This window comes from Dendroctonus ponderosae, unplaced genomic scaffold, assembly GCF_020466585.1.
Source record: "Dendroctonus ponderosae isolate FM_Combo_2020 unplaced genomic scaffold, Dpon_F_20191213v2 Dpon_F_20191213_6, whole genome shotgun sequence".
Lineage (NCBI taxonomy): Eukaryota > Metazoa > Arthropoda > Insecta > Coleoptera > Curculionidae > Dendroctonus > Dendroctonus ponderosae.
The window spans coordinates 11,077,748-11,094,321 of NW_026018814.1; the positions used below are offsets into that span (position 1 = coordinate 11,077,748).

The window sequence follows — 16,574 nt, forward strand, 5'->3', positions numbered from 1 at the left end:
TTTTTTTCTATTGTTTTACATTCGTTTAACTTTAATCTAAAAAGTGCTTTCATAATTTTTATTGAAAAACGGTGTAACAGTTCTGTAAAAGCGATGTTTTCCTTAAGAATAGCCAAATGAAGCAATTAATATTGCAAAAAACGCGGAAAATGGTTGATTTTTACAGAATTTCATTCCACTCTGAGGTAGCTTTAGAGGTTCCAAATTTTTCACCACAAAGCCCTAGCCTAATTTTATGATTGCAAAAAGTGGCAAATAACAACATTAGATTAGAATTTATCAGATTAGAATCTTTCATTCACTTTCGTTCAAAGAGAAAGAATGGTATTGTATTTGGCCAAACACAATCAACACTCATATCAATTTCTCTCTGTGTATGGTAGTCTGAATTTACACGTTTGAAATGTAATAAATTGAACCATTTTTTTACAAGGCAATTTAATCGAGCAGATGCATTTTAATTTCCTTCAAGAAAGTATCGTTCCCAGAATAACATATAGGTTCTTGGGAAAAATGATGATTACTCAGAAAAAAATATGATATTGTATTATGCAGCATGAGTTCCTTAACTTCTAAACTCCACTTTTAGAGATTACGGGGTTATCGAAAGATCAGCAACTAAATTTTTTTCTCACGGATTAATTTGCAGACTACAGTTTACAAAAACTGCCACCCTCTCTCCATGTTCTAGAATAAGGCATTTTTGGTTTTTAGGTTTTTAGGTAGCAACTGAATTTAATCGGGGCGAAAACTTTGCATTGGCCCATCCTGTACGTTGAATTTACTTGTGGTGAAGTGGAAGAACACTATTGAATCATCATTCTCTGTAAATTAATGCATGTTTGAAACATGTTTTGTAACCATTCCGCACTACTTTGCATCAACTGTTGCATTATGACAGGATTTTTTTTTAAGTGAGAATGTTTTTGTTATTGTTAACAAAAAATATTATTTTTCATAAAATAAGACTAACTGCTGTACAGTTCACTGTTTCTCATATAGAGGAGAATTCGAATTTATAATCAAAGTTGCTACTGGAAGCTGATCCACAAATCGCTTTCGCATTTGTGAATGCATACAGTAGTAAGTCTTTAACCCAAATGAATAGGAATTCAATGTTTTACTGCATTTAAAGCAACTTGCATAAAAGCAGAATATGGCACAAAGCGGAAATAAATTAAACTTACACCAACGCTTAAGAACTATCACATAAGTGAAAAAGGGCATTATGCTAATGCCACACGCGTTATACACAAACTTAAACAGCTGGCAGAAACATATTGGACATTCCAGACCAGATTGGCATTATTCCAGACTTTTTCTCTTAAGAGCGTCGGAATCATATTATCCAGAAAATTACTAGCCTGTGATATATGGTATCATACCCCTGCCAGAAGAAACTCTTGAAATTTTTGGATGGGCGAAACTATTGAAAATGGCACTGAAAGTAGTAATTAATTTCCTTTGAACAAGTTACACTGAAACTGTTACTGACAGCGATTTTTTTTTATTTCCAGAGAAATCGAGTGATGAGATCCAGAAAGAGAGTCGCATGCATCTTACTTTTGCTAGCTGTGGTATTTGCTGCTTGTTGGCTGCCTTACCACATCATGAACTTGGTAATGAACATAACAGGCCATACAGAAGCAGAGTCCGTTAACGTATATCTCTTATTGCTGGGCCACTCAAATTCAGCATTAAACCCGATTATTTACTGTGCTCTGTCCAGGAATTTCAGAAATTCAATCAAGAGCCTGTTGAAATTTAAAATTCGATGTAGGAGGAAGAAACACAACCCCATGAACCATGTACGTAAATTTATTAAGTCGTTTTAGAGAAGATTCTTGCACTCAATTCTTATAATATATTTCCGAGCCCGATTTAAAGCGATCCAAAATAAACTTTTGACACTAACAAACTGAAAATATTTTATAAATTGTCTTCTTCTAAATGTGGCTTGGCTTAGTGCTTAAGGAATGGAATTGTTAATTATTTAATAATTCCCCGTTGAGTAACTTGAATGTTTTACAACGTTAATTCATGTAACTGGAACACATTTAAAATTAAACGTTTTTTAGTGGGCGGCCGACAGTTCAGGTTCAGGATTTCAAGTTCCAGCCAACAAAGCTTTACCTTTACTTAATCCTCCCAACGACTTTGGAATCAGCAGGAGACAGTCCTCTCAAAAAACCAGGACTTGTGCGGTGTAGATAACAGTGAATTTATCCAGTTAAAAAAATCAAAATTTTATTAGTCAGAGTGTTCGAATCACAGAGTGGTGTATACAGTGTAAATAGCAGAAAATTATCCAGGGGAAGCTTCCGAAATTAAATTAGTATTAGATTTTATTCAATAAGTTTTCAAAATTTCAAATTGTGTAGGAAGTGATCAGTGGTCATTTAAAGGTTCTTTGATTAAGTTGACTTAGTTTCCAATTAATCATGGTAAAAAAGTTCCTTTTTTATAAAACTAAAATATGCGACTTTTGTAATTTTAAACTTTTTATAAACGGAACTAGTTTCAAGTATATTATAATTCATGCATCAACATGTACATAGTAATTGTTATAATATTTTTATCACACTATTGATTTATAAAGTTTACAGAGCATTAAAAGTATTTGTTTGCTAAATAATAAAACTACTTTACTTTGAAATATATCATGTAACAAACTGTGCAAATAGAAATTTATTAGTGACTATTATAGCATTGTGTTTTATAATTAACTACATATAAGTTTTAAATTTAAGCGAGAATATGAAGAATTAAAAATTCAGAAGAAGTTCAGTTATCTGAGGTTTCAATTCTTGCAATTTGAATAATTTTATAAAATAATTAAACGAATGTTAGTATTAAGCCACTGTTTCTTGGAACATTTTCCATGTTCATACATACATCCCATATAAATATTGTAAGTAGGCCAATAATATGCGTCAATAAACTATCTGAATGTATATTGATTTCTAAATGTTACAAAGACTTTACTGATTTCTAGCTTCTTTTGCAATTCGTTAGATAATAAATTGTAAAACATACTTATATTACTGAGAAAAATCTGCATTATTGCTATTAAATGTGGTGTTTAATATTCAGCTGTATATAAATGGTCATATATTTTGTTTAATAAATCAGGGAAAATTATAATCAGTCTCTTATTGCACTCGCTTTCTACCAAATATTTAGGTGCCTATACAACTTAAGTTAGATTGAGTTCTATTTATCAGGCTGTAAATCGACTAATAAATCAAACCAACTTTTGATTTATGGGCGAAACCTCTAAAACTTCTGTAATTTATTAAAATATTTCGCTTCGGGAGCAGAAATAATAATCACCTTAGATATTATAGTCAACATGAAACCGTTATTTTTAGCGTACTTTCGTAGAGGTATTCTGAATTGTTTGCATAAAACTTGCATTCAAAAGTGTTAAAGGCCTTGGTATGATTTAAGAATATGTGTTTGTATGCCGCAAGGAAACCAAATAATAAAAATGGGAGCAACTCCATTTTTCAAGTCCATTCTTTGACAAGATAAATTTTCCTTACAACGACGAACACAAAAAATATGTCGCCTTTTCCCTCTATTGGTTTCGTCGTATAATCGTCATTTATCAATTCGTGTCACTCGCCAATATTCTATCCATTTAAACGAGATTTTTAATTATCGTTATTATACAGGAGATTAAGATTTTCATAACATTGATGAGTTAAAATGGCTCAATTAACTACCGTCATTATGGATAATGATTAAGCGCATATTGGAATTAAACTGAATTTCAAGCAAACATTTATGGCAAAAAACTACTTTAGAATTTACTAAGTTTTCGCCAAACCATTAAATACTTGTCTTAACAACAGACAAAATGGAAAGTCAACCTCCACAACTGAACGACTTTAGAACTTCTATGAGAGAAAGAATCTTATACAAGAGAAACTATCCTACACAAATCTTGTCACAAGACAATCCCGTTTCGTTCTGCGGTTCCCTCGATTTCTAATTGGGAATTAGAAAACCTTTAAATTACTATCAAGTAATTACGCATTTCTATACTGGAAATAGCATGGACAGAAAGGTCAATTGGTACGTGGCCTACGCTCACCTATTTCATTCCAAAAAATCGATATTGTATGTTGTTGCTTATAAAAATAGGATAAAATGCGAAGGCAATTTTGCGCGGATTTTCAAAAGTTTTAACAACCTAAAGCGCAGAAAGGGAATTTCTTGAAGTTTAGGAAAGTAAAAATCCGATATTTGCCCTTTTAGAACAGATCAATAAATATTGCCTATATTATCAGCTTAATGCCAAAACCCCTTCAGCTTTTTTATATTAAAGATCGATTACAAATGTATATCGCTTATGGCTACAATCAGCTACGCGAACAAAAGTGCAGCCTGAACCGCTAAACCAAATTTATATTCTTCCAGATCTAATCGACGAAGTTTAAAGGCTTTTAAGACGTTCTCGACAATTTGTTTTGGTATTTTTTAACTTTAAAACTTCGCCGAATTTTGGTTTAAAACTTTCGAGATCGTTTATATAAAACTAGAATTGGACTTAAAATTTTAATTGAAGTAAAATCGACATCAAGTGCTTTATGAGGCCAGTTTTTCTTTTGGATATGCTTGAAATTACATTAAATGAAGTTATTCAGGAAGAATTGTCAAAGGAAAAAGGCTCTTAAGTTTTTAAGGAAGATTTAAAACAGATTTTCTAGCTAATAGAGACACCACTCAAATCACAGTTAATCCGATTAAAAAACACCTGCAAGAACAAAAATTGAAAGAAAAACCAATTTTGGCATCTAAACAATTCGTTTAGCAAAGCCTATCTTTCACAAAGATTCAATAAGTTTCTATAATAGAATAGGAAAGTATTTTCCGTATTAACGGAATAAAACCGAGAAAATACTTCAGAGTATGTTTTTCTGTTTACTGGAGTGCCTCGGGGACTTGGAATATTTTTTTACTTATTTGATCTTTACGGCAAGGAATACCGATAGTAGGTTTCTTTTACAAACTTCTTTTTGATTTTATCTTTTTAGCTCTGTGCAATTTTTCGCAAACAGTGTTTCAAATATGATCATCTAGATGAAAATTCAAAGATCCTACAAGACTAATAAACTAGAATAAAGACGAGAAATTTCTCAATTGATCAGAAAAATGTTGCAAACAACCCATTGATAATGATTGGACCACATTTGTCCAACTGCTACTATTATTTATATTTCAATAGAAATGCGTCAAGGCACAGTAGTTTGAACATTAAAATATAACGCAATATTTGTCGGGAACTCACGTTCATATGACATACATAAGCTGCAAATTTGCACAAATTCATTCATGTATTTGAAAAATCGAGCTTTGTGGCAAGCCTTAATGCACACGAGGCTGGAATATAATGTAATTGTCATATGAATGTGAACATAGAAATATTAAATACCATAATGGGGTGCCCCAATCTAATCAAACGAGAAAATTTGCCAAAAATCCAGAACAATGGACAATGCATTAAGTTCCCAGTTCTGTTACTTTTGCGAGTACAGTAATTTGATACAAAAATAAACTCCTGGGTCAAAAAATCGAACACGCTCAATATGGTGCAATTTAAATATATGTTAGTGGTGAAGTACATAATGTTGTTAAAAAATTGTAACTGCTTTCAGAGTTGTTGTATCGTCATGAATGAAAAAACGGAATGTTAAGCAAACCTGAAATTTAACAATCGTGTGTAATTATATAGCATTGTGCTTTTATTCTCTAGTATAAGGGATTTAAGGTAAAAAAAACATCTCTTGGCTTCACTCAAATCCTACTTTTTGGATATTTATGGTATTTCCAACTTTTTGGTTCAGTTGAAAATACCCAAGATTTAAAAAAAAATTATCTGAATCGATTCAAAATTGTAAAAGCTAAATAAGATTTAAATTGAATAAAATTAAATGGGGTAGTTACATTTTTTCACTGGCCGGAATGGTTTTTGGTAGTTAAATTTGGTTAAATTCTATTCCTCATTGTTTTTTCGCTTTAAAAATGTTTGCACTTTCTTGAAGTTAAGAGCTTCTTGAAACGTGCTATGAACTCCTGTTGCAGTTCTGTTGTTCTGGGAGAAAGCGACAGGTATTAATTATTGTACAGACATTTTATTTTTGTATGCCAATGCTTTGGTTGGTTATTTTTAGAGTTACAGCTAAAATATGTCTCTCTAAGAAAGCGGAAGATGTAGAACGAGAAATACCATTTCATAAAATGTTTTGAAACGGGGTTCTAAAGATTTGACTTTAGAGGTATTCGCCGTTTAGCGAGACGAGTACAGAATAGACTTCTAAAACCCTTAAAAATACAAGTTTGTATGTTCTCAAAATGGCATATAGAACATTTTTCTATTTTATATTCAGAAAATAATGAAATATAGAAAAAAATCCGTTGAGTTAAATTTTGCAATTATTTGCAATTTGAAACTGTCTCTAGAAACAATATATCACGTTTCAACAATCAAATGTTTTATCTTCGGAAAATGTCTTGAATTTAAAGCAAAAATCTGTTATTTCGGCTTTTGAGTGCGGAAAATAAACATGAAGCATTTTTGAGGGACGTTTTATTACAACTATGTGCATGTGTATCAGATAAGCTTTGAAATTACTAACAATGCTTCTGAGAGATGCGATTGTATTACCAGAAAGGTCACTTCAAACGATCGCATAATATCGAAATATTGATGTATTTAAAAAAATATATATACATATTTTGTTCCACAAATCAAGTTCAAACAGTTCACGCCGATTTACAAAAATCGATTATTAACTGTCTCAAATCACATATTACGCAAAACTAAAATATTTAATAAATTAATTAAGGCTATACAAAATGCGTTTTCTTTTCTTCACATGAAAATCTATCCCGAATTCTCGGATGGTATTGTATCAGTTTTTCATAATTAGATTTCGTTGTAATTAAAAAATGTATGATCATGTGTTCTGAGTGCACTCAAGTTTTTCCAGGTAAGTATAAGAAATCTTGAAGTCACCATAAATATTTGTATCTATCGAATTATACTTTACTTAACAAAGCTAACAAACACTGCTAAAAATTACTTCATGTTTAAGTCAATTTACCAACGAACTCTGCAAATTAATGTTTTTATAGAACCCAAAAAGAAAATAGATATGTGTTAAGAGAAGGTGCCATCTAGCAATGTAGTGAGTTACTCTTGAAAGTATTGATGTAAGCAATCTTAAACCGTAACGACTGTTTTTCAATTTAGAAAAAAAGTCCAAAAAATGTGTTGTTTAGGTTGCAGCTCAAATCATTAATATTTTCCGGCAAATGTGTTTTAATTCCTTCAGTTTACTTTACTTACAAATAGCTCAATCCTTAAACCAAATGTTATAGATATGGAAACAGGGAAATTGTTCGTAAAATTCAAATTGATCAAAGTATCGGCTTTTACAATATATGAAGCTGTTACTCGGTTTCTGCCATTAAGGTTTTGTTCCCCATATAATCGTAATGATTTGCAAATTAATCTCAAGCTTGCTTTTAGCTAGAAAAATCTACATACAAGATGCCTCGGGCTGCGTTAGTTGCCCATTTTTTTACATTTGCTAGCATTTCTATTTTAACAATTTCTTCTAATCCAATGCGGCTGAAAGTATACTTAACTAATACTCTGTCAATTTACTTTAGTTACAACTCAACTTTGATTTTACCAACATTTTTCTCAATCCCATCCTGCTCAAAACCTCAACAACGAGCACAAAACTCTTCACTTCCTAACCTTCCTATTCAAATACCGCCCTATAGGAATCGGGGCCAATTAATCGATATCAACCCCCTGATTCCATCTCTGTGCGGCACAAGCGTATTTGATCATCCAGAATCGCTCGGTTTTATCCAGGCATCCTCCAAGATGAAAATCCACGTTTAAACAAATCAAGTAAGTTTATACGGAAAATGTGTTTTAGTTAAACTCGGTTGCACAGGGAAGTACTGAACTGATAGGATACAGTCCGAAAGGGGGTTGTTTGGATTAATCAGCAGTCGAAAAGGGAAAATCGCATGAAGAAACCTGATATTGATCTCTGAAAGTTGTGAATAAAAAATACTAAATTTCTATTGAAAAGTTGCAATAAGTGGCTAGATTGGTGTTACTCTGAAGGAAAATGAATCGTTTTGGGGGTATTAAGTTGCCGCCTCTGAGTGCAGCCGTAAACGTTGCTAGTCAGATAAAAAGGCAAATTTTGCCCTCTTCTACTCCCGCTGAGAGGCCTAGCCAGATAGGACATGGACATGGACATGGGGAGCGAGTAAGTATCCGCATGTTTTCAAAAAATCTTAATTTTACCGCAAAATCTTGATATGGCAACAAGTGAATGAACCTATTTTATGTAATTCAACTCCTTCAGGTGCATTTCGCTCAGCTCCCGAACCAAAACCACACAACACACGGAGGCACCATCAATGAACACCACGAAATGTCAAACATGCAATCCAGCACCAATCCCTTTGGTTCTTCAAATCCCAACAACCCCTTTTTGCAAAATCAAATGGAGGCTGGAGAACCTGGAGGATTTCAACAGGTGAGCAAACGAGCAAAGAGCCTTGTTTTATTTATGCTAACTCCAGTTACTTGTTTTATTTATTTACAATGCTTAAAATATTCTGTTTGAAATTGATAGAAAATTAAAATTGACGATTAGATAATTATTTTTAAATACAATCTGTTTGGAAATAGGAAAAAACCTGGTTAAATTTCGATCAAAAGCTTCAAATAACGTTTGAGAACAATGTAGTGTTTCATCTCACATAATTTGGATTGAACTAAATTATATTTTGCCCAAATCAAAATTATTTTAAGCGGAATGCTGCAAATAAAAGGGGATATTTCTTAATTGAGAGGAAACTCAATAGTTTTGTTCATTTGTACTTTGTTTGTACATTTTATCGGTAAAATTCAAATAACTTCATTCATAGGTATTCAGTGCTTCCCAATGAGGTTGATTTGGTCAGTGGTTTTCCTAATTGTCTGATTGTTTAATACTGTTTCAAGCTATGTATTATATAAATTTATTTTCGCAAAGTATCGTCACTCTATAGCTATATTTTTCTTGCAAAAAATTATCATAATTTCCTACTAAAATATATATTTGAAAAGTCGTATTGATTCATTGAGTTTATGCTTGAAAATGTTCAACTTCCTTGCCTCGAAGACTATTTAACAAATCAATGTCAGAATTTCAGCTGTTTCATGTATTCTAGTCTGTTTAAAAGATCTAAAAGAGAGTTTGAAATAACCGAGATGAGAATATTTTTGAAGTCGCAATTAAAGAAAAAACGTAACCCATTCCCAGCCAGTCTGGGAAAAATGAACAAAGTTAAAAGCAACACAACTCTATTAATGTACAGAATATCACAACTGAAAAACAGCAACGAATCCATATACTTATGTATACACGAGATGTCTTTATTTCGTACGTTTACTGCACAAATTTAAGAATATATATATTAGTGCTAAATTGTATTTTTCAAACACGCGGATTAACGTTTAAAAAACCTAACATAAGTTTGCAATTTTACAATTATCTCAGGTTTTATTTTACTATTTTGCGCTAATTTTCATATCCCGCTTTATTTGTCAGATATGTTTAGTGACTAAAAACAAAATAATAAAAATTAATGGATTAAGCATTTGGACATTTGATCAACAAAACACTGGAGTTCGTTTTTTATTGAATCACAGCAACAAAAATTTTCGTAATTCTATATTGAAAAAGAAACAAATTCGGCAATTCTTTTATATTGATTGGCACATAGCATCTTCTTGAATATGTTTAATATGCTCTGTTCCCAATATTTCCTTATTTTTTAGTTGCTCTCAAACACCATTTATAATGAATAATCTAAACTGAATTATCTTCTTATTAGGAGAGTGATTTCAATAATGCCCAAGGAGGAATCATCAAGCAGTCAAGCAAAATGTCATCAGTGGATTTCTCAGAAGGAAGCGATTTTGTTGAAGGAAAAAGTGATGTAAAAATTAACGAATATCAAGCCGCTTGGAATGTGACCAACGCTATTCAAGTGAGCATATGGAAAAAACGAAATATACAATTTCCCACTTGTTTTTTTTTAATTAAATTTTTAGGGAATGTTTATTGTATCCCTTCCATTTGCAGTACAAATTGGAGGGTATTGGGCAATCGCAGCCATGATTCTCGTGGCTCAAATTTGCTGCTATACCGGAAAAATACTAGTAGATTGCCTTTATGAAATTGACTTGCAAACTGGAAGGTTAGAACATAAAGTTCTTTAACCCAAAGGAAATTAAAGTTTTAAAAAGTTTAATTTTTCAAATATTTTTTTAGACGGATACGTGTGAGAGACTCTTACGTGGCCATTGCCAAAGAGTGCTTCGGCAAAAATTATGGTGCTAAAATAGTAAGCATTGCTCAAATAATAGAACTGCTAATGACCTGCATTCTTTACGTGGTGGTTTGCGGAGATCTAATGATTGGAACATTTCCCGAAGGAGCAATTGACACACGATCCTGGATGATGCTAATCGGCATTTTTCTGCTTCCATTAGGTAAGTAGTAATCATTTTCTTAAGAGTGTGCGAAATTCCAGGATATTCGCTCATTTAAAAGGCAACTTTCACAGCGATTATTAGGTGCATACGTTTCGGTTAAATATCATCAGGTATTTTTGCTGCCAAAGATATGAATTTATTTCCATTTATATGATCGGAGATCGTATTGTATGTGTTCTAATATTACTTTCAAATACTTTTCTCATTCTTATAGTATATCCCTTTATATATCATCCTTTTAAAACAAGTCATGTTATTTTCCCTGATTCTTTGAAAATTGGGAATTTTTCTATTTCTTTTATTATGTGCTTTGTTTTACATAAAATATATGATCTGCAGTAGTATTTGCTCCAGCCACTCATTGCTTTTTTGCGTTGCAAAGAATTCTAGATTGCATTCTGTTCAACGTTTTGTAAATTTTCCTTGTTCTGTGAGTACCTAAATGTCCACTTTCTTACCACCTACTATTCTCTTGGTGAAACCGGTTGCCTTTGTTGTCTATTTTTCTATTATAGCTCCAAACCTTATCAATCTTTGCTTCTGTTGCAAGTGCCTAGACCTTTTAATTTTTTTCATGGTTAATTTTTATTTTCTACGATTTTTATTTCCATTTCAATTTCTTGGGACTCCCATACTGCCAACTGCGTCTTGCGTATTTCCCTGCTTACTCCATATGCTTAATTTACTGCTTAATATTATTAGCTTTTTTCATATTCCCATTTTTAATTATGTTTTTGTCTATATAGTTTTTCTCGGTATTTTCTAATTTTATTTTTATAGTTTCTCTATATCATCTTTTATAAATTAATATATTGCTCAGATTGTTAATATCAAGCGTATGATTTACCATTTTATTAAATTTGCGATCTCTAGGACCTTATAGTAATAGAATTTACAGTTTTTGCTCTCCTAAGCAATGTACGAGTATGGCATCAAAAGTTAAAATATGTAGCATTTGCGAGCGCGTTCTCTATTATTTTTAAATTATTGGCTTTAAAACCAGGTTTTGATTAATTGGTGTGGACTCTAACTGAAGTGCGCTAACTACACTTTTATTGCATATTTATAGATCGTATGACTATTATTTTTGAATAACATGATAAAATCGATATTTGTATCGATTTTATCAAAACTCTTCTGGGTTTTATCAGTTTCCCTTTTCATTTCAAGGCGTTGGAAAACCAGCTTAATTTCTCAAAAATTATACAATAATCTACATACAAGTTAATGTTAAGGTTAAGCTTAAGATAAGAACATTTTTTTTACTTCTACATAAAACTGATTTTTGAATTGCAACCGAGATTTTAGATTTTAAGCACAACCCTTTTGTGTTTGATTCGTTATCTTATAAAAGAACAAATTGAGGAAAGGAAGACAAATTATGTTTTAAAAGTAAATAGTCCCATAGTTTCCCAAAAATGTAAGTAGATGTTCCCATAGTTCTGGTCAGAGAGATAAAACAGAACTATTTTTACGAAACACGCACATAAATATTACATCATTTTTAATTTAAAGCATGTTATAAGTTGGAAGAAAAAAAAGAGAATAACTTAACACGGAAGAATGTTAAGTGTGATACTGATAATCTGAGTATTTTTTCATCAAATTTTAATCCAAAATTAGTAATAAAAATAATAAAATAAAATACTTTTGTCCCATAATAAGATATCGAAATAATCCAATAATAGAATGATCGCATTATTTATTTAAAAAAACCAATAAGAAGTTTGTATAACTTTAAATTATGTATTTGTATATTCAATATTTATCGTAAAAATATTTAAATGGGTGTCTGAATATTTTATTATTTAAGTCAGTACTTTATTTGACTGAAAATCCAGATATCTCGAACATTATTCTACTAATAATACTTTAAAAACATATAAAACATTTGATGTAAGTTTCGTATTCGGTTTTGCATCAAAGCTTTTACTTGGCTAGAACGTAGTCGCTTTGGATTGAAAATCACAAACATGAACTTTTAGAGGCTATAAAAAACCAGCTCCGCTGAACTAAACCCACATTTTATGAATTTCCAACAGGATTCATTAAATCCCTCAAGAGCGTCTCACTTCTCTCATTTTGGTGCACAATGTCCCACATCTTCATCAACGTGATCATTATCGGCTACTGCCTGCTGGAAATTGGTGATTGGGGCTGGAGCAACGTTAAGTGGACTTTGGATCTCAAAAACTTCCCTATCAGCCTAGGAGTAATCGTTTTCTCCTATACTTCTCAAATATTTCTGCCCACTTTAGAAGGCAACATGGAGGATCCCTCCAAGTTTGACTGGATGCTGGACTGGAGTCACGTTTGGGCTGCCGTATTCAAAGCGGTATTTGGCTACATTTGCTTTCTGACCTTCCAGAGCGATACTCAGCAGGTGATCACCAACAATTTGCACTCTCCAGGGTTCAAAGGATTGGTGAACACTTGCCTGGTAATTAAAGCCTTACTAAGCTATCCGCTTCCATACTATGCAGCTTGCGAGCTGTTGGAAAGGGCATTTTTTCGAGGTAAACCGAAAACTCCGTTTCCAACAATATGGGATAAAAATGGCGATTTGGAAGTGTGGGGCTTGGCATGGAGAGTTGCAATCGTATTATTTACGATCCTAATGGCGTGTTTCATACCGCATTTCCAAATTTTAATGGGATTTATTGGAAGCTTTACCGGAACCATGTTGAGCTTTATCTGGCCTGCCTACTTTCACATTAAACTCAAAGGCAACACTCTGGATAGGAAAACGATATTTTTTGATTATTTTATCATCTACTTGGGATGCATTTTTGGAGTGATCGGAATTTTTGACTCCGGGAGGGCACTTATTGATGCTTTCTCAATTGGACTTCCATTCTAAGTTATAAAATCCACTGAGAAAATAATTTTCCACCATTCAAACATGTGTTAACGGAAAATTTGCAATATTTGCGATTTTCCAAAGGTTTAAGTACTTGTTATTATAAAAAAAACCAAAATAATTACCAAAATTCATAGCCTCCAAAAAATACAGGGGTTGTAAATAATCGGTCTTCCTGAAACAGTAGCAATACCATATCTGAACAAGATACATTTAAACGTGGACAATAATTACGGTCAAATCAGTTGAAGTGAAAGCAACCATACTTAAAATATGCCAACGAAGTCTTCCATTTTAAGTACACTGACAAAAGTATACATTTTTTTATAATGTAAATTATATAAAAGCCTAGTATTAAGTCAACCAATTATGAGACGTTTTTGCGCAAAGTTTATAATGCGTTATACAAATTAAATTTCAAGTAAGTCTTCGTTTACAATTTTACTACTTACGGCTAGCAAATTTCCAGCAAGTCAATGTTTCATTTCAAATAGTTTATTAAATMTCATGTTATCTTTTTTTCGTTCGTTTTCATACAGAAACATTAATACCTCTAAATTAATTATTTTGTCGCATTAATAGATAACGCAGTCATTTAGGAATAGTCAATTTCTTATTAGTAAGGCAACTTTTTGATTCGATACTGTAAGATAATAAGTGTATTTATCGCGTATATTGTAGAATATCATAGACTCTAAAATTATGGTGATTCCAAGAAACTAAAGTCTTCCAAAGATTGTAACATTGTCTTCCAATAAATAATTTATTAATAATAAGTTAAAGAAGAAATCGTTAAAGGGTGTATGGAGCAAACGATGTAGTCAATATCAATTGCCCTCTAACAATTTCATATAACATGCTGTGTGTATCTGTAATAACTGTATTTAAAAAATGTTCTAAATGTGTAAAAAAAATATTTAATAACAACCTACCTACATGTATCAAAACGTATCGTAAAAAATGTTAGAAACTAGTTTTAAAAGCTGTTAAAAGTTGTTATATTGAGTGTAAAAATTATAGACAATAATAACGCTAGTAACCGTAATAACGACAATAATATAAGAGGAACAGAAAAAGAAATGGTTAATGTGATCACTGATTTATTTTCAATTTTTTTAGCACTATTTTCTATACAAAAATTTGGAGTATTTACATGTTACATCAAACACCTATCCAGAAGCAAAGTTTGTTAAAGTTTGCAAAAACAATTCGAAATAAGCATATCTGCTGCTTCTACTTAAAGCTGCTCATCAATTTGAATAAATATACAAGGGGTGTTTAAAGCAACATATGCGAATTATTAGAGTAGAATCGATTGATTTAACATATGAAGATCTGCTGTAAATGTAAGTCTACCCGATACATATAGAAGGCTGAAGTTTAAAACATTTCCAAGCTTACACCTTGATCTTTTGAGCTACCGCAATTTATTTTACGTAGGTTTAGAGCGGTAATTTCTCATCAACATCGGAAAATCTGAAATTTTTAATTTACTAGAACCACTTTTGTCGAATCGTTATGCGACTGGTAATAAACATCAAATTAGTTCATGAAATAACCGAGTCATTAATAAAGAGCTTTTCCAAATATATATAAATATAAGTAAGTATGAAAAACTAGCAATAATGAAACAAACAAATTAAGACTACTGAAAATTAAGATTTGCACCTGAACTGTTAGTTTCCCTATTGACACGCGGAATTATCGGAAATGTTTCTCGATCTTAAAAAATGAGAAAAACAAAGAAGTTTCTAAAATGAACACACATTTAATTGATTTTAAAGGTGCTTCAGGAATTGCAAAACTTTACTCCCAAAAAATGTCCTTTAAACCGATATATTTATGAAGACTGTTCACGTTATTTTAAGTGGAGTGATTAAAATCGGGAGTAAGTGTATGTTGTTTGAAACACTCTGTATGCAAAGAATTTATACGATTATGTATTATGCACTGCAGCAAATCTGAAAATGGCAGTGGTACAAGATAAAAACGATATTTATTTAAATGCGTAATTTGAAATTAAGCGTTTATTGAGAAGAAAAACTGGTGATGTATAAAATAATCATCTAGTAACTAGTTAGTTACTCTTTACTACAAAACTAGTTACTATTTTCGAATCATCCATATACCTATTGCAATGTTTATCTGCAATATTGTTATTTTTTGTTTCTTTTGAATTTAGCTATTTATTGAAATATGCAATGCAATAATAAAGTAATTATAATTAATTATAGCGGAAAGAAAATGATCCTATGTGAGTAAATGCCAAATAAATATTTAAAATTTTGCTGTTTTGTATATAAGTTAACCCGTGCTATGAATAAAAACAATCAAATTGAAATAATGGGAATATTTAACAAGCAATAAACTGTAAACAAACTTTTTTTATTTTATTTTTGCGAATATTAATAAATCGAAAAAATGTTATTTTTATGCAACCTTCGACTCCTAAAATTTTGTGTAGAATTCATGGTTAAGGCGAATGCCCCAGGTTCTCATTTCTAAACGAAATTAATGGAATTTTTAACAAATCCTTCTTAAATTTTTAATCGGCGGCTTTTTTGATAAACCCATTACCTACTTTATTACTATATTTCTGCTGTGAGTTGAGCAAAGTTGAGGCATATTTTGTTTATATCTCAATTTGTTTCCACGTCCATTATAGGAGAAAAACCGATACAGAAATTATGTGTTCAATAAAAATTTTTAAAAATTTTATAGATACATTTAAAAACATCAACTCACTATACTGATATAACTGAGCTAAAAATTACTTTTTCCAGTTACAAAGAAAGAATTTAATTAAGCAGTTTTTTTTTTATTCACATATTTTGCTTATCGGTTGATAAATACGATTTATATAATTAGCAGTTGTCCATGAAGCTCTCTATATCTCTCCTAGTGCATTTGTAGGCAGAGTTTTTATAAGCAAAAAATAGTTTTAATGCAATTTAGTACCAGCATTTGAACGTTCATCCAGAGGCACTTCTTTATTAATTGGCATTTCCCGATTATTTAAAAATTAGCGGAACGTATTTTTAACAATTTCGATATGATTAAAAATGTGATAATTTTTATAATAAAAGCACCATCATTTTAGAAAACGAGGAAACTAAGGTTTCAATTTCG

The 16,574-nt window shown here is 31.4% G+C and overlaps 2 protein-coding genes across 2 annotated transcripts in view; both read left to right on the plus strand.

Annotated features, from left to right (window-relative positions):
- Positions 1-3,144, plus strand: part of LOC109545202 (orexin receptor type 2) — a gene marked incomplete in the record, with an annotated part of 65,952 nt that extends 62,808 nt beyond the window's left edge. Inside the window, 2 exon segments of the mRNA XM_048667395.1 lie at positions 1,518-1,808; positions 2,079-3,144. Coding sequence (XP_048523352.1) covers positions 1,518-1,808; positions 2,079-2,210 — 423 coding nt within the window.
- A 4,727-nt stretch (positions 3,145-7,871) lies between these two features.
- Positions 7,872-15,732, plus strand: LOC109545186 (vesicular inhibitory amino acid transporter). The gene is made up of 6 exons (XM_019915728.2): positions 7,872-8,303; positions 8,403-8,576; positions 9,922-10,077; positions 10,142-10,287; positions 10,362-10,582; positions 12,628-15,732. The coding sequence occupies exons 1-6, from the start codon at positions 8,160-8,162 to the stop codon at positions 13,443-13,445; spliced, it is 1,659 nt and encodes a 552-aa protein (XP_019771287.1). The 5' UTR covers positions 7,872-8,159; the 3' UTR covers positions 13,446-15,732.
- The last annotated feature ends 842 nt before the right edge of the window (positions 15,733-16,574 follow it).